Source organism: Spermophilus citellus (assembly GCF_964194105.1).
Source record: "Spermophilus citellus genome assembly, chromosome: 9".
Lineage (NCBI taxonomy): Eukaryota > Metazoa > Chordata > Mammalia > Rodentia > Sciuridae > Spermophilus > Spermophilus citellus.
The window spans coordinates 6,921,437-6,940,056 of NC_138191.1; the positions used below are offsets into that span (position 1 = coordinate 6,921,437).

At 46.1% G+C, this 18,620-nt stretch overlaps 1 protein-coding gene across 2 annotated transcripts; it reads right to left on the reverse strand.

Moving 5' to 3' along the window:
* Positions 1-1,056: 1,056 nt before the first annotated feature.
* Positions 1,057-8,265, reverse strand: SSR2 (signal sequence receptor subunit 2). 2 transcript variants are annotated; one of them, XM_081306716.1, is made up of 6 exons: positions 8,169-8,265; positions 7,388-7,536; positions 6,464-6,562; positions 5,194-5,302; positions 3,065-3,142; positions 1,057-1,624 (listed from the first exon to the last, which is right to left on the reverse strand). In XM_081306716.1, the coding sequence occupies exons 1-6, from the start codon at positions 8,220-8,222 to the stop codon at positions 1,514-1,516; spliced, it is 600 nt and encodes a 199-aa protein (XP_081162842.1). In that variant the 5' UTR covers positions 8,223-8,265; the 3' UTR covers positions 1,057-1,513. The 2 variants fall into 2 exon arrangements, with proteins under 2 accessions (XP_081162842.1, XP_081162843.1); XM_081306717.1 differs by lacking the exon at positions 8,169-8,265 and adding an exon at positions 8,059-8,146.
* Positions 8,266-18,620: the final 10,355 nt, after the last annotated feature.

Here is an 18,620-nt window from a genome sequence, read left to right on the forward strand (position 1 = left end):
GGGTTGGACAGAGTCAGCTTACAGTGGCTTCTCCTCGCTGCTGTTGCAGCCAAAGCCACTGCCTTTCCATAAGCCATGCTGAGGGCCCAAGTCAGGAGACCCAGCCCTTCTTCCCAGCCTGAGTTCAAAGCACAGAGGCATTAAAATAAATTTAAACTCAAGAAAAGCTAGTTCTTGGCCAGGTACAGTGGCATATGCCTGTGATTCCCAGCAACATAGGAGGCTGAGACAGGAGGATTGCAAGTTCAAAGTTCAGCAATTTAGTGAGGCCGTAAGTAACTTAGCAAGACCCCGTCTCAAAAAAAAGAAAAAGAAAAGGACTCGGGATATGGCTCAGTGGTAAAGTGCCTGTGAGTTCAATCCCCAGTACCAAAAAAAAAAAAAAAAAAAAAAAAAGCTAGTTCTTAAATATGAGAATGGGCTAGAAACAGGCACAAGAGAGAGCTTTTTTAAAAATGATCAACAAACTGGTTGTGGGTGGTCATGCATGCCTATAATCTCAACAACTCAGGAGACTGAGGCAGGAGGATCTCAAGTTCAAGGCCAGCCTCCATGACTTAGAGAGACACTTTCAAAATAAAAAAACAGGGTTGGGGTTGTGGCTCAGTGGCAAGTACTTGCCTCATATGTGATGCACTGGGTTTATCTCAGCACTGCATATAAATAAATTTTAAAAATAAATAAAGGTCCATCAACAACTGAAAAAATAAAAAGGGCTGGTGATGTAGCTCAGTGGTAAAGTACTCCTGAGTTCAGTCCCTGGTGCCAAAAATAAATGAATGCTAAATAGATACAGATCAGGACTCCAGGGCGTGAAAACAGCTGTTCCTCCATCTTCCCCAGCAGTGGAGAGCTAACAGGCAAGGAAGGGTCAGGACAGTAGGTGGTGACTGACAGGAACACTCAGAGGGAAGGAGGACTCACAGGGGGCAGAGACCACAACCCTGTGGCAAGGAGACCAGAACTTAACTTGCTTGCCCAGGAATGGGGCACGCAGGGCCCAAGCTCCCGCAGCAACCTTTGCTCACCAGGCTGGCGGGAAAACAGGCGAGTCGGTGTGTGGAATTTGTTTTTATTAAAAAACCCCATTTGGTAAGCGCTTCCCTAACCCAGAAGAGACTGGATAGCCTCTGAGAGTCCCACGGCTTTCATTTCATCTCTCACCCTCTTCTGAAAGAGGAGGAAGGGGACAGGGTGGTGTCAGGCATCTCTGAAAGGCCTCTCCTGGACCTGAGAGTTCACGTTGCAGCGAAATACCAACAGCACCTCAGTGGGGCCCCAGACAGCCTCTAGGCGCACGCAGGGGCTGAAGGCCATCCTGTCTGTATGGCTTCACAGTGGAACCACCAAGGCCCTCACAGACTCCCAGGCCGGGTCCTTCACTCTGGTTGAGAGCAGGGCAGGGACCAGGAGAAGGCGGCCAAGAGTAAGGGGGAAGAGATTGCATCTGAGATCCCGCTGGAGTCTGGAAAGCACCTGTTTTCTTGGGAGAGGAGGGCCACGGAAGCCCCACTCAGTTCTTCTTGGTTTTGGGGGTGTCGTATTTCCTTTTGCTGGAGTACCACAAGAGCAGGGGGATGCCAATGGACGGAAGGGTCATAACCCCGAAGGCTGCCCAGTCCAGCTGTGGAGGAAAACCAAGGCCTTGCTTAGAAGCCGATAAGTGCTCAGGAGAGCCCAGGGAAGGAGTAGGCCCAACAAGAAAAGGGAGTGTGTGGCCCAGATTCTAAGCAGAACTTTAGCCACAAAGTTCCTCTGACCACTCCTGACACAGAAAGGCTTTCTGGAGACCAATCTTCAAGCTGTGAAACCAAAGGCCTCCAGACTGCTTCCAGGCAGTGTTTGAGAACGGAGGTGCCCAGGTCTTGCCCCTAGCAGTCAGGCTTCCTCTGACCTTCCTGACCCCCCTCATCCCCCTCCTCCATCCCCTCACCTCACTTCTGCCCTTTAGCTTTGACAGACAGCTCACCATTCCCCGTCACACCCTCTAGTCTGACATCTGATCACCCCTTCTGTTTAGAACCCCTGCCCTCCCTAGCCTCCTCCTTGGATGAGTCCCTGTGGCTCCTGAAAACAGGCCGGATGCTGCGGTGTGCTCCCCTGGCGCCCTGCATAAGCGTCTCAAGGTGTCTTCGCCACCTACCTGCTGGGGCCTATATGAGCCTGTAACAATCTCTTACCGGGAGGGACTATGCCTTGATGGCCATGCCTTCCCAAAGCAAAGCTCAGCAAGCACGTGATTAGGAACTTTACAATCACTCACTGAATGAAGGAATTCCTTCATTCAGTATTTTAGCCACATCTTCAAAATATTCTCTCCTAGATCAAACACCAAGTTCCTGCTTGACTTTCTCAATGTTCTATGACCCTTTTTTTTTTTGGCACTGGGGATGGAACCCAGGGGTGCTCCACCTCTGAGCTATATCCCCAGTTCTTTATTTATTTTTGAAACAGGGCTTGCTAAGTTGCTGAGGCTGGCCTCAAACTGTGATCTTCTGCCTCAGCCTCCCGATTACAGGTGTGCACCACCATGGCCAGCACGCTATGACTCTTTAAACCTAGTCAGATACTCTCTTAAACCTCCAAAAATGAGCTGGGCTCGGAGGCATACACCCGTATCCCAGCAGCTTGAGAGGCTGAGGTAGGAGGGAGTTCAAAGCCAGCCTCAGCAATGGCGAGGTGCTAAGCCACTCAGTGAGACCCTGTCTCTCAATAAAATACAAAATAGGGCTCAGTGGTCAAGTGCCGCTGAGTTCAATCCCTGGTACCTTCCCCACACAAAAAAGATCCTCCATGTAGACCAGGCTCTGCTCAAGGTTGAGTAGAGAAAAAGGCCAGTTCTATGGTTCTGGCAATAGCAATCTCATTGATGAAAATCTCTGAGCATGGTTAAATCAGGATATTTGATAACTGTCTGTATCAGATACCAACAAAACAAAACCAAACACAACAACAAAAAACCAGACAGGTAGGCCGACCAATGAAGTCTTTTAAGGAGGCCAAGAGGTTCCAGAACCAAGAGTGTTCTCACCCCAGGAGAATGAGAAAATATTAGAAAGCTTACAAAATGAGGGGAGAATCTTCTGTCAAACTCCCGCTGAGCCAGGATTCCTCCCTGCCCAGGTGCACTGGTGGAGCCAACCTGAAGAGAAAAGAAAGACATTAAGGCAATCTCCAGTCGTCTCATCTAAGGAAGGAAGCAGTCCCCACATCAGATTTTTCAGTTCCCAAAGTATCCCAAAGAGTGCTCCAAGAAGACGAGGAAGGCCTTCTCACAAGGAAATGTGGCTCAGTGGCCGAGCCCTTGCCTTGCATGTGTGGGGCCCTGGTTCAATGCAAAAAAAAAAAAAAAAAAAAAAAAGGACAAGTATTTGAACCAGGAAGAGTCGGATGATTCTCCTAAGTGTACTGGGTGTTGGAAAGAATAGTAAATTAGGAGCCAGGAGACCTGAAAAACACCACCGGCTATGCATTTATTAAAAGGGTGGGCCAGGTATGCACCTGGAATGAAAGCTCGATCCTTCTGTCAAAGCTTCAGACTCTGGAGAGTGAAACTGCTCACCACCACTGGTCCCTCTGCAAGGCCAGATGTGCAGTGGAATGACTCGCCTTCAGCAATCATTTACTTACTCCTCAAACAAAACTCCTCTTCTATACCTCACAGGGCTCACATAAGGCTCAAATGAAATAATGAAAAGAATTATGAAAATTATAAAGCCCTCTCCAAGTGGACATTACAAGTGGAGGGCTGGGATTGGCCCACATTCCTTTGCTTTGAAGAGGAGGCCAAGAGTTTGAAGCGCATTGCAAACAACTTTGTTCTAAGACGGCAGCTGAGTCTTAGATTTTTTTATCTATTAACCCATCAAGTATTGGGTAGAACCAGAGTCCTGAAGTTGGTTCTGAAAACAGAAATGATACAAGATGTGAAAACAGCTAAGATTACAAGAACAGAGTCCATGTGGTTTATGAAAAAATGAACGATTTGAAAGTGCACTGTTACAGAATTTTAGATTTCTTTTAGTTCCCTGGACAGGACCATGGTTTACCTTCATAAATTTACAAACTTATGATCTAAGATTTTTGGGACTGGGATGGTGTCCTAGTTTTCTTGGTATTTCCCAGAGTCTAGCACATCGTAAGGGCTCAAGAAATGTCTATTGATCTTTAATGAATCAATCAAAAGACTGAGTTCCTGTGCCCCAGGAGTTTATAATTAAATTGGGAGATGAAAAGAAGGGAAGACCTACATATAAGAAACAAAACTAATGAAGACAGTAAGCAACTAAAACTTTGGCAGGGGTAAGGTAACCAAGAATTAAACCCAGGGGCATGCTACCACTGAGCCACATTCGCAGCCCTTTTTATTTTTTAGGGGTCTTGCTAAGTTGCTGAGGGCCTGGCTAAATTGCTGAGGTTGACTTTGAACTTGCAATCCTCCCTCCTCTGCCTCCCAAATTTCTGGGATTACAGGCATGTGCCGCCACATTTGGCAGAAGACAGTAACAAGGAGATACAGCTCAAAATTGGGTCTTGAGAAGACTTCTGCTAATGAAATGGAGGATAGAGAGTATTTCAAACAGAACAAAGGCAAAGAATAAGAACAAAGGAAAGAATAAGCACTGAGAGGGGAGGGAGTGCAGGAAGGAGCTTGAACTAGTGAGGATTGGGATCTGTGTGGGTGGAGTGGGAAAGAAGGCTGGAGAGACAGGACAAGACTATTGGAGGGTGTGCAATGACAGGCAGGAGATCTTAGCTTCAAAGCAATTGGCAGGACATTCTAAGCAAGGGCAAGATGGGAACAGTGGAGCCTGTCAATCATCTGACAGTGGCTTAGAAGATAATGAAAATTACCCAGCATGCCCTGGGTTCTCAGTACCACAAACAAAACAAAAACAAAAAATGACCAGAAAGGCAAGGACAGCAAAAAACTAGATAGCAAATGACACATTCCAGAGTAAAAGGAATGCAGAAGGAATGAAGAGGAAGGGAATGTTATGAAGCTCTTTTTCCATCTATTTCAGTGACTCTGTTCTATATCTCTACAAATTGAATCACACTTCTTAGGACAACACGGAGTTTTTGGTCAGTCTTATCTCTTTCACAACCTAGAGGCTATGGTGGAAATTCTCTAGGAATTCTTAAGGGCAGACAGATCCAAGCCCCATCCAACCCAGGACTTGGGCAACTCACCACAACAGGACCGTCCTCTTGGGCCAGGTAAGTAATTGTGGCTGAGGTGAAGTTGAAGTAACCAGCCTTGAGAGGACGCAGGACCACGGTGTGGGAGACGTTGCTAGCACTGGTCCAAGAGTTAAGGAAGGGAAAATGAAGCTAAGGTGGTAAGAACCTTTCAGCTTGTAGCCTAAGCGCACCATTCCTAAAATAGTTGCCAACATGTGAATTCATATCTGCAATACACCATAGGAATCAAAAAACCGCTTTAAAAAAAAAAATCGAGCATGTGGTGTATTATGATGTCTTTGCTAAATTAAGGGGCTCATGATATATCAAGGTTTTTGAAGTAAACTTGCAAATATATTACAGATGAAAAATCATACTCACGTAAGCTCACAGATCTCTTTCATCGACTGTATGTGAACAAAGTTTTTGAAAATACAAAAAACAGAAAATGAGAAAAAATACAAAGAGTACATTTACCCTCCTGAGAAAAATCTAAATATACTTTAATTAACAAGAGAAAATAGGGCTAGGATGTAGCTCAGCGAAGAGTGTTTGCCTAGCATGCACCAAGCCCTGGATTCAATCCTCAGGACCACAAAAGAGGGAGGGAGAGAGGGAGGGAGGGAAGGAGGAGAGGGGGAAAGGAGGAGAGGAGAAGGGGAGGGGGGAGAGTGAGATAAACAAAAACATCAAGTACCTAATCCGATACTTAGGAAATAACTGGTAGATCAGAAAAAGAAACTCCTTGAATTAGAGACTTCAAAATGGTCACCCAGGTTCTCCATGCTAGTATCCCATTTAATTTCTTCCCTCCTTCCCTTCCTCTATCCTTTCTGCACTGGGGATTTAACCCAAGACACTATACAACTGAGCTACATTCCTGGCCTTTTTAATTTTTTGTTTACATAGGATCTTACTAAGTTGCCCAGGCTGACCCTGAATTTGTGATCTTCCTGAGTAGCTGGGATTGTAGCTGTGTGCCACCATGCCCAGATTCACTGAATTTCTTTTAAAAAAACATCTTGGGGCTGGGATGACCGTCTTAAACATCCATGCCTGGCCACAGACATCTTTGTGTCTATAACTTTCTAATATAGTATGTTTCAGGGCCTTACAACCAAAACTTCAAGAACCCCCCTCAGGTCTTCTTGAAATCATGCTCACACAATTTACACTAGTCTTTCCTGCCTCATGTTCCCAGTCTACTTCAAGTACCCATGCTACTTTGCAGGCAGTGGCCTCCTTCCCCAGTCTCCAACACCCAGAGCCAAGAGGATACGGGGCAATCCGGTCCCATTTGACATTGAGCATACCGGAGACAATGCCAAAGTCTTCTGGAGGGAAGGAATCATCAGATAATTCCACATCTAATGCAGCACTGAGAACAGAGGAAACAAAAAGAGTAGGTAAGGTTAATAACATTAAACTACTCAATCAAAAATCAAATTTATGTTAAAATGTCAGAACTCAAAAGAGATTCACATAATAATTTGAGTCTGTGGCACTGAAGGATTTATGTTGAAGACTAGATTCTACCACTCAGAAATACCAAAATATCTGAGCATCTAGAAGGGAATGGGCCCAAATTCATTCTTGTCTCAATTTCTTTGTGTGTGTGGGAGGGGTTGGAAGAGAGGACAAATATGGGAAAAAAAAATTAAAGGGAATAAAATGAAAGAACGGCAATAAAAATGCTCATGAATAGTGAAAGAAGGAAGCTGAAACTTAAACCTTTGAGGTAGCAAAGGCCTGTACATTTTCTATGTCTTCATCTTCCTCTCTGGTTTCACAATTCTTTTTTTTTTTTTAAAGAGAGAGTGAAAGAGGAGAGAGAGAGAATTTTTAATATTTATTTTTTAGTTGGCGGACACAACATCTTTGTTGGTATGTGGTGCTGAGGTTCGAACCCGGGCCGCATGCATGCCAGGTGAGCGCGCTACCGCTTGAGCCACATCCTCAGCCCTGGTTTCACAATTCTTGTGTCTTCTCTACTCTGAAACTCTTCCAACCTAAAAACTGGAATATGGTGTTTTGCAGTGTAGGTAAAAATGTCCTCTACTTCCAAGAGTAGGCCCAGTAATATCTAATGTTACTAGATAACAAATCCCAAGAGAAATCACTACTCACCAAGATGTTCCTTATGCTCATCTGAGAACTAAGAATCCAGAAAAGGGCCCAGTCGGAAATCCCAGCGCCTCCTTACCTTGAGCCAACATTGTAGATGTTGTACTGTAAAGTCAGGTCTCGCCCCTCCACCGCATATCGGTTCAGCAGGGACTTGGAGGCCAGAAGTCTGGCTCCTTCCTCTGCTTGAGTGACAGCTAACAGAGCCACAAACGCCAGCAGCCTCATCTTTGGAGAAAAAAAGCAAAGTAAGTAGTCAACCCAGTAGTATGTGACCAAAATCCTCCTGACAGCCTTCCCTTATAAGTCCATCAAAACTCTCTTGATCCCCTATCCAAGCAGCTGCCCACTCCACAAAGCCCTGCGCAGGCTACCAGCGCTGACCACTGTCCAGACTCATTAGCCCCGGAAAACGGCACCCTTCCTGCGTCCAGATGCTCATCAGCTGGCGGGTGCCCTTAGCACGGGGCAGAACAGGGTTTTCCTGCGGTGTCCTGTGGCCACCTCAGGTCTGCAGCAGCCTCTCGCTTTCCCTCACCCGGGGACCCGCAGGCGGCAGCCTTCGCGCAGCAACGTTCCTCCCCCACAGCTCCGGTAGGGATCCTCCTTAAGTCTCGATCCCCTCCCCACCAGTCCATCCCCAGGATCCCGCTGTCCTTGTCCCCACATCCTTCCCCGGGTCCCTGGGGGTTCGGTTTGATCTGCCCCCTCCTTCCTCCGGTCCGCCCCCACTCCCTCCGCCAAGGTTACCCGTCCTCCCGCCGGTGCGGCCTGCCCGCGCGAACCCCCGGCTGCCGAGGGCTGTGCGGACCCGGGGCTATCACCCCTCCCGCTCCAACTCCCTAAGCCTGTGGACTCACCGTGAGCATCCCAAAGGCCCGGGCGCCACCACGACCGGAAGAGAACGTCAGCATCCAAAAGGCCGGAAATAAGCTCTGGCCGGAAACCCAATGCCTTGTGGGAATTGTAGTTCCTGGGCAAGCCACGCCTCTCTTTTTGTAGCGCCAGCCTGGCTCTAGGATCTGAGCGCTGCAGGAGCGCTGCTCCGTGCGTTCTCCACGGTCTTCTTTTTTCAGATTTACTTATTTCTTGCGGTATTTGGGATTGAACTCAGGAGAGCTTTATCACTGAGCTACATCTTCAGTCCTTCCCATTTTGTATTATAAGACAGGGTCTTGCAAACTTTCCCATACTGACCTCAAACTTGTGATCCTCCTGCCTCAGCCTCCCGAGTGGATGAGATTACAGGCATGCATCACCTCAGTCGGCCTCAGGCTTTTATTCTGCCCTCCTGAGTGTGGCTTTTCAAGCTAGTTTTTACTACTGTATGTGACCAGCACCTGATTAGGGGCTTTTAGAAAATAGCAAACCTAGAGATTTGTCAAACTAGGAATTACAGAAAAGCTCCTACTAGCGTTCTTCCTATTCCCAGGTGAGGAACTTAGTCATCATGCTACATCCAGCAAGTCACCAAGCCCTGAGCTTTATTTAGAAGCCCTTTGAAGTGTCAAAAAATAGTTCTTTTTCCCCCTCCATTCCCACTATAACTACTTTAATTCATGCTCACTACTCTACGCTGGTTTTATTTAAGTAGTCCTCCTATCTTAGGTCTTATGCTTTTGAATGAGTTCACAGCAAACTTCTCCAAACCACATTTTTGAACAGTAGACCCTCAGGTTCCGGAAATGGGACTGTGAAGTTAGGCAGCCATGAATTCAAGTCCCAATTCTGTCACTTACTGGGTAAAGTAATCTTGAAGCAAATGTTACTTACGTAACACCTTGGTGAAATGAGAGAATTACAGTACTTTCAAAAGGTCAGAGGATCATATAAGATCTCAGATATAAAACTGGCTTGGGTGCAGAGTCATCCTAGCTACTTGAGGGCCTAAGGTGGAAAGATCACTTGAGCCCAGGAATTTGAGGCCAACCTGGCAACATGGTGAGACCCTGTCTCTAAAAACAAACAAAAAACTCTTAGTACAGTGCCTGGCAGATAGACGAATGTGCTCAATAAATGGTAACTGTCAGTATTAATATTACTCTGTGTCTCCATTTGTAGTATTACTGCATTCAATATGCATTTATTAACCACTTACTTTGTGCCTGGCATTGCTCTAGGTAGTGGAGAATACAGTGATGTACAGGACAGATAAGGGTTCTACTTTCCGAGAGCTTACGTTGTTGTGGAATAATGCACATGGCCTGTATTTGTTTGAGTATATGTCTTCCCATTCCCCATCTCCCACATCTTATTGTCCATCTTCCATTGCTTGGTGTCATGCCTCAGCACACAGGAGGTTTGCCAAGAAATAGTAATGACTTCTCTACACACAACTTCCAGTCTGCTCTAACTTCACACCTTTGTGTGTGGCTTGCCTGAAATGCCTTACTGTCCCTCTTTCCCTCTCCAAATCCAACTCATCCTTCAGGACCTTGTTCTATGTTCATTCCCTCTAGGAGGGCTCCTTGACTTGGATTAACGTTTTATAAAAGCACAAAGATTTAATGTTGTTTTCTAATAGTTTCTAGTTTTGTTTTTGTTTTGTTTTGGGTTACTGGGGATTGAACTCAGGGGCACTCAACCACTGAGCCGCATCCCCAGCCCTAGTTTTATATTATATTTAGAGACGGGGGTCTCACTGAATTGCTTAGCACCTCCCTGTTGCTGAGTCTGGCTTTGACCTTTGAATCCTTCTGTCTCAGACTCCCAAGCCACTGGGATTACAGGTGTGCATCACCATGCCCAGCCCCCAGCCCATTTTTTTATATTTTATTTTTAGATAAGGTCTCACTAAGTTTATCAGGGCCTTGCTATGTTGCTGAGGCTGGCTTCAGACTTGTGATCCTCCTGCCTCAGCCTCCTGAGTCTCTAGGATTACAGGCATGCACCGCTGCACCCAGCTGGTTTCTAGTGTTAAAAATGTATCCTAGGGGCTAGGATTGTGGCTCAGCGGTAGAGGCTCGCTAGCACGGGTTTGATCCTCAGCACCACATAAAAATAAAGGCATTGTGTTGTGTCCATCTACACTTAAAAAATAAATGTTTGCTTTTTGTTTTTTTTTCAAATGTATCCTAGGGCTGGGGATGTGGCTCAAGCGCTTGCCTGGCTTGCGTGCGGCCCGGGTTCGATCCTCAGCACCACATACAAACAAGGATGTTGTGTTTGCCGAAAACTAAAAAATAAATATTAAAAATTCTATCACTCTATCTCTCTCACTCTCTCTTTAAAAAAAAAAAATGTCTCCTAAGGATTAGTTCCTATTTCTCTAGTACATAATTTATCCACAGATCCCACAGCAATGCCACATCACCTCCTATTTCACCTCCAAGAAATGCCTGTTGAGTGGAGGATTTTTTGTTTATTTCCAAAGAAATATCAATTTCTATATATCAATTTCTCCAGGATTAGAAAGTTATGAAGTGTGGGTGTTCTTGTATCCCGCTTAAATTTTACCCAGAAGGGATATATCTCCAGCACACTGACCAGAAACAAGGTACAAAATAGCCACCTCTGGTTTCAGAAGAGAAACATTTTAGCCAGTCAGGCAGGAGGATTGCCAAGTTTGAGGCCAGCCTCAGCAATTTACAAAAGCCCCAAGCAATTTAGTGAGACCCTGTCTCAAAGTTAAAAAAAAATGTTAAGAAAAGAAAGGGCTGGGCTGGGGATGTGGCTCAGCGGTAGCGCACTCGCCTGGCATGCGTGCGGCCCCGGGTTCGATCCTCAGCACCACATACCAACAAAGATGTTGTGTCCGCCGAGAACTAAAAAATAAATATTAAAATTCTCTCTGTCTCTCACTCTCTCTTTAAAAAAAGAAAAGAAAAGAAAGGGCAGGAGATGTTTATGGAAGAATGCCCCTGAATTCAATCCCTAGAACCTCAACAACAACAACAACAACAACAAACTCCATCCTTGTTTCGCCTGCTTATCCTTGACCCTTCTGCTGCCTCTTCCCCATCCAATGAGTCACTTGTTCATTTCCTGGAACATTTAGCATATCGTTTTTCTGGTGCCAGGGATTGAACACGGAGAGGACCCCTAGATGCTAAGTACCAACTTACCACCAAGCTAGACCATCAACCTGATTAATTCATTTTTTGAGAATGTGTCAAGCACTGTGATCGTCACTGTGACAGATACGAAGACAGAATATGGTGTCTGCCCTCAAGGAATTTAGAACCCAGCCATAGGGGTGAAACATAGTCATTGGCGACTGCAATGCAAAGCCGAGCCGGTTGTGATGGTGGCTGCTTGGAATCCCAGAAACCTGGGAGGCTGAGGCAGGAGGAGTGCAGGTTCATGGTCGGCCTGGGCAAGTTATAGAGACTTTGTCTCAACATAAAAAATAAAGAGCTGGGGATGTGGCTTAGTGGGTGAGCACCCTGGGTTCAATCCCCAGGGGGAATGGAGAGGGAATGGGGTGTGTGTGTGTGTGTGTGTGGGCGTGTGTGTTTTAAGCCTGGGATTGACATTTTATTTTGTTTTTATTTATTTATTTATTTGTTCTAATTAGAGGGAAATGGCATGTTAAACACTACTCAAAAAATAACAACTGGGCCGGACTGTGGCTCAGTGGTAGAGCGCTTGCCTAGCTTAAGTGAGGCCCTGGGTTTGATCCTCAGCACCACATACAAACATAAATAAAATAAAGTTATAAATGTCTTTTTATAAAAATTTTTTTAAGGGGCTGGGGATGTGGCTCAAGCAGTAGCGCGCTCGCCTGGCGTGCGTGCGGCCCGGGTTCGATCCTCAGTACCACATAAATATTAAAAAAAAAAAAAAAATCCCAAAGCTTTTGGGGCTGGGGATGTGGCTCAAGCGGTAGCGCGCTCGCCTGGCATGCGTGCGGCCCGGGTTCGATCCTCAGCACCACATACCAACAAAGATGTTGTGTCCGCCGAGAACTAAAAAATAAATATGTATATAAAAAAAAGAGTATCTCAGGGGCTGGGGTTGTGGCTCAGTGGTAGAGCGCTTGCCTAGCTAGCATGCGCAAAGCCCTGGGTTCGGTCCTCAGCACCACATAAAAATAAATTAAATAAAGGTATTGTGTCCAACTACAACCAAAAAATAATTTAAAAAAAAAAAGAATAACTCAGACCTCTCCCTGGGCACACCCTCGTTTACCTGCCCTTTGGCCCCAGCACCCATGGTGGTGTAGGGGAAGTGCATTGCACTCTTTGGGAGCAAGCCCAAGACTCCTCTTACTCTTGGATTCATCAAACTATTTGGATTCTGGCCCCTTGCCCCAGTTTTTGCCTCTTTCTCTCCTTCCTCCCTAATTTGGACTAACTCTACCCATCTGAGATGAGCTAGGGAAGGAGCAGACGTGATGGAAAACTGGCTCTAACCTCTCTAGTTAAAGTTCAAGTTCAAGTCCAATTAAAGTTTACCAATTATCTTCTTGAGCATCAGATACTCTTCTGGACCCCGGGGCAAGTAGCAGTGAACCAGGCTGCTGTGGACCAAAATCTCCCTGCCTTCCTCCTCCACCAGCTTTTAGAGCCTTGCTATGTTGCTGAGGCTGGCTTTGAACTTGTGATCCTCCTGCCTCAGCCTCTTGAGCTGTTGGGATCAAGGCATGCAGTCTCAAGGGTCTTACACGGCATCTCACAGCCATTTTCAATGAAGTTGTCTCTTTCAGACCTTTAACTCCGGCTCTCAGGCCACCCTTCCAGATAACAGGGGATGATTGGCTGGGTTGGTGGGCTCCTGCCCTAGGCTGCACTAACACTGCAGCAAACCTGTAGGAAGACGACTTGTTCCAAGTCTGTCCCCTTATTGGCTTGTGAACACATGGAGGAAAAGGTCACATCTTGTGTTTGTTGAGTGACTTTTACATAAAAAGCCCCTGAACAGAGCTGAGTTGTGACAGAAGAAAAGCCCTGTGGCTGACCATGAAAAGCAGATTTGGCTGGAAATGAAGAGTTTGGAAAAGGCAAGATTACTGCCAAAACATTGCCTACCATTCAGTAGGTGCTTATAAATGCCCCTGCATACACCGTTTAAGAAATTATTTAGGGGCTGGGGATACATGCTTGCCTAGCATGTTTGAGGCTCTGGATTTAATCTCTAGCACCAAAAAAATTGTGTGTGTGTGTGTGTGTGTGTGTGTGTGTGAGAGAGAGAGAGAGAGAGAGAGAGAGAGAGAGAGAGAGAGAGAGACTGTGTCCTCTTGCATCCTTCAGAAAAGCACTCCTTTGAACCCGTGGGCCTGGGGCCCCACCCTCCTGTTGCTATAACAACCACTTTTGTGAGGACCTGGGGCCCCACCCTCCTGTTGCTATAACAACCACTTTTGTGAGGACGTGGGACTGAAGTATTGTGTGGGGTGAGGGAGGAAGGAGACACACCAGTGTCCCAATGCACCTAGTGATCATAGGGCTTTAAGGAAATGCAGAAGAAAGAAAGCAATTCTTCATCAACTTTCCGTGTAAGAGGGCAGGCACGACCAGGGATGGGGGCCAGGTGACCCTGAAGTTCTGCTTCCTGTGGGCTGCTCCTCTCAGAACTGACCTGTGCTGCTGGGCGCAGTGGCACATGCCTATAATCCCAGCGGCTCTGGAGCCTGAGGCAGGAGGATCACAAGTTCAAAGCCAGCCTCAGCAATTTAGCAAGGCTCTAGGCAACTCAGCTAGACCCTGTGTCTAAATTTAAAAAAAAAAAAAAAAAAAAAGGTGGGTGGGAGAGCTGGGGTTGTGGCTCATTGGTTAATTGCCCCTGGTTTCAATCCCTAGCACCCCCCCCCCAAAAAAAAAAAAAAAAAAACTGACCTGTCCTCTCTTCCCCAGGAGACCCAAGAAGATTGGGGGTCTTCACAATTGGAACATTCCTCCTTAAACAACTTTGTTACGTCCTTAACCATCTGCAGCTTCACTGATGAGTTAGGCTACCAAGGGAGCCAGGAGCTGTCCAATGTGAGTGTCCCATTCCCTGTCCACACTCCTTTGAGGTTTTGTTCCCCTGTATCACCAGCTGGGTATTTTAGACACACACACACACACACACACACACACACACACACACACACACCCCCGCATTAAGATGGCCTGTGGCAATTTTCTGTACCTGCCCTATGTCGTGTTCCTCACAACCAAAACACTCAGGGTCTGGGCTGCGCAAAATAACCACACAAGAGGCAGAGAGACCTTTTTCTTTGTGGGTCCTGTGACGGCTCCTGTGACCTTAAGGGTCTGCAGAGAGAGAGAGAAAGAGAGAGAGAGAGATAGAGAGAGAGGAGAGAGCGCGCAGGAACGTGCTGACCTTTTTATTGGGAAGAAGCCATTCAAATGAGGCAAGAGGTCAGGTTTCAGGGGCTGAGTCTCGCTTCCTGATGTCTGCTGTCAGCAGATTGACTGACATCTAGGAAGGCCACACCCAAGGGCAGAGCAAGAGAAGGGGTCACACAAAGGGCTTTTCTGTGGAACATTCTATCCCAAACAGGGCAAAGGGGTAGGATTACAAAGGAATTGAGTGTAGCTCAACCCCACGGGTGACACAGCTACATCTGAAGAGACACCCTCAACTTCTTGGACAAGGCAATGTCCAGGTCACCACGGGATGTAGTGACCGGTCAATGCCTCTCACTCCAGGATGGAAGACGTGGGTCATTCAGAGTGGCTCCCAACAGCTCTACTTATTTACAGTTCACATCTTTACCAAACATGGCTCAACTCGATGCCTTCCAGGAAAAAAAAAATACTAACAATAATAACAGAAATCACAGTTTATATTTATCGAGTACAGACTACAGGACATTTTTATTTATTGTGATCCTCCTGCCTCAGCCTCCTGAGACCCTGGGATTAGATGCGTGGGCCACTGCACCCAACTCTGTTTTCAGAATTTAACTAGAGACTTCTGTTCTCCCTTGTGGGAAGTAGAGGGGAAGATGTTGCAGGTCCAGCCTCTTCTTGCTGGATCTGCTCAACATCCTCCTTCTGGGGGAGGACTCAATCCTCCTCTACTGGGGGTTTAACTCAGGGTTACATGCCATTTTTAAGAACCTACATTTCATTTAAACCTCAGAACAATCATGGGAAGTAGGTACTACTATTACCCATTTTTCAGATGAAGAAACCGAGGCAAGGCAGGTTAAGTAACTCTCCCAAAAGCACACAATTAGAAGGCATAGATGCTAAAATTTGAGCTTACTTTGTCTAACTCAAGCATGTGTACACAGAGCAGATGCAGGTGACACACATCTGTAATCCCAGCCACTCAGGAGGTTGAGGTACAAGGAATGCAAGTTCCAAGCTGGCCTGGGCAATTTAGAGAAACCCTGTCTCAAAAAAAAAAAAAAAAATAGAGCTAGGTGTGGGGGCGCATGCTTGTGATCCCAGCGGCTCAGGAGGCTGAGGCAGGAGGATCACAAGTTCAAAGCCAGCCTCAGAAACTCAGGGAGGCCCTAAGCAACTTGGTGAGACCCTGTCTCAAAATAAAACATAAAAAGAGCTGGGAATGTGGCTCAATGGTAGAGTGCTCCTGGGTTCAATTATCAGCACCAAAACACAGAAAAAACAAAACAAAAATTTCACACAGAGAACTGCCTTCCAGTTAGTGACTCCATTTTTTTTATTAACCCTCCACAGTATCCTTTCAAGAACTGCATATGAGCTTTTTTTTTAATATTTATTTTTTAGTTGTACACAATACATTTATTTTACTTGTTTTTATGTGGTGCTGAGGATCGAACCCAAGGGCCTCGCATGTGCTAGGCAAGCGCTCTACCACTGAGCCACAACCCCAGCCCGCAAGTGAGCTTTTTTTTAGGGGGGGTACCGGAGGTTGAACTAAGGGCCACTCCACCACTGAGCCACTGTATTTTTTTAGACACAGGGTCTCACTGAGTTGCTTAGTGCCTCACTTTTGCTGGTTTTGAACTTGCAATCCTCCTGTCTCAGCCTCTCAAGCTGCTGGAATTAGAGGCATGGCCCACTGGGTCGGCTGAACTTCTTGTCCATTTGTTCACTTAGATAGATTAAATGCTAATCATGATTTTTGTTATCTAGCTCTGACACCCAGTACACTGTACTATTTAAAGTATACAATCTGGGCTGGGGCTATAGCTCAGTTGGTAGAGCGCTTGCCTTGCATGTATAAGGCCCTGGGTTCAATCCTCAGCTCCACACACACACACAAAAAGCATACAGTCTTGTAAACTCTGACATATGAAGCCATAAGTATAACATGAATATATGGTTTCTTGAGAATATACGTATATCAGCCTCAAGTGTATGTCTGGGTAATAAACACGTCTAAGAACAAGAAGGTTTTCTAGAACAGAAAAATTAGACAGTGATTATTTGTCTTCCAGGATGACTTTTAACCAGAGTATCCCATTTGAATCTTTTCAAAACAAAACAACAACCAAAAAAAAAAAAAAAAACCTTTCCTGCATTCAGAATGTTCCTGCATATTCTTTGCAGATACCACTTTGTAACTTCTCTTTTAGTAATTTTTTTTTTTTTGGGGTGTGCAGGGTATTGATCTCAGGAGCGCTCTATCACTGAGCTACATCCTCAGACCTTTTTAGTTTTATTTTGAAATAGGGTCTAAATTGCCCAGGTTGGCCTAGGACTTGTGATCCTGCTGTCTCAGCCTCCTGAATAACTGGGGTTACAGATGTGTACTACCATGCCTAGCTTGTCTTTAGTAATTTTAAATGAAGTCTCTTCTGGAGTGACACAATCTTTTACCAAGAAGTCTTTTCTGTTTGTGCATTACAATCGAACATCATGGTAGGATTAGTCCTTACATACTTGTGCATTATTGCATGCACATGACATAATCTGGCCAGCTGAGGGACAGACTTATCCCCTCTGCTGCCCATTCTGCCCTCACTCCGGGGGCTTGCCCTCTGATCTTAGCCCTTCTCTACCTCATTCCCATCCCTCCGTCACCAAGTCCCCTAGGTAATGGGATGAGTCAGTGGAGACCACACTTCATTCCTTGCTCTCCATCTCCCAAGGAAGAAGACCTCAGCCTTGGCCCCTCCAAGAGGCGAAAGCGAAATAAGATCGCTATCCTCCAGATGAGGAGAAATGGAGGGAAAGAGGAAGATGAGGAGGATGAGGCCGAGGCGCCTCCTCCCACTTTGCAGACCCCTAGGCTGAAACGGAGGCAGTGGCCCATCTCAGAGACCTCCCGACCCGTAGCCAAGGAGTCCTTGAGCGAAAGCACCTCCAGCACATGTACTGATGGGTCCCAGGTGTTCTGCTGCAGTCTGGCTACTTTTTGTCAATATCTACGTCGCTGCTGCCACAGGACACCAAAGTCCACAGGGGAAGGCGGGGCATCTCAATCCAAGGCACTACTAATGGGTGACGGCCCAGAGCTCCACATGGCTCCTCTAGGAGCTCCAAGGGAAGGCTTGGGCAGCAGCCAGAAGGGAAAGTGCAGTCCTTCAGCTTGTAAATAAAGCAAGATTTATTTTTGTTAATGGCAGTACGATTAATGATGATTCCAGATTTTTTTTTTTTTTTTTTTTTTTTTTTTTTTTAGTGCAGGGGATTGAACTCAGGGATGCTTTACCACTGAGCTGCATCCCCAGAGATTTTAATTTTTTATTTTGAGACACGTTCTCACTAAGTTACCCAGGTTGGCTGTGAACTTGTGATCCTCCTGTCTCAGCCTCCCAAACTACTGAGATTACAGGCATGAAACCCCATACCCAGTTTCAACATTTCTTTCTTTCTAACTTCTTCTTCTTCTTCTTCTTCTTCTTCTTCTTTTTTTTTTTTTTTTGTACAAGGGATTGAATCCAGGGGTGTTCACCCACTGAGCCTCATCCTCAGCCTTTTTATATTTTATTTAGAGACAGGGTCTCACTGAGTTGCTTAGGGCCTTGCTAAATTGCTGAGGTTGGCTTTGAACTTGTGATCCTCCTGTCTCAGCCTCTGGAGCCTCTGGGACTACAGGTGTCCACCAGCACACCCAACTTCTTAACTTTCAATGAATTGTCTCCGACGTGGAGCTAGTATGTAGATGTGTGAGACCCTGAGAAAGTGTGAGAAGTCTTTATGTTTATTTATTATGGTGCCGGGGACGGAACCTGGGACCTCAAACACTATAGGCAAGTGCTCCACCATTGAGCTACATCCCCATCCCTTTTCATTTTGAGACAGGGTCTCACAAAGTTGCTGAGGCTGGCCTCAAATTTGTGATCCTCGTGCCTTAGCCTCCTAAGCAGCTAGGTGTGCACCACCGTGCTCGATTCCTTTTGATTTCTCATCTCGAGTCAGGGTCTCATTAAGATGCCTGGGACTCCAAGAAAATGACAAGCAGCCTGAAGAGTAAAAGCCTTGAGG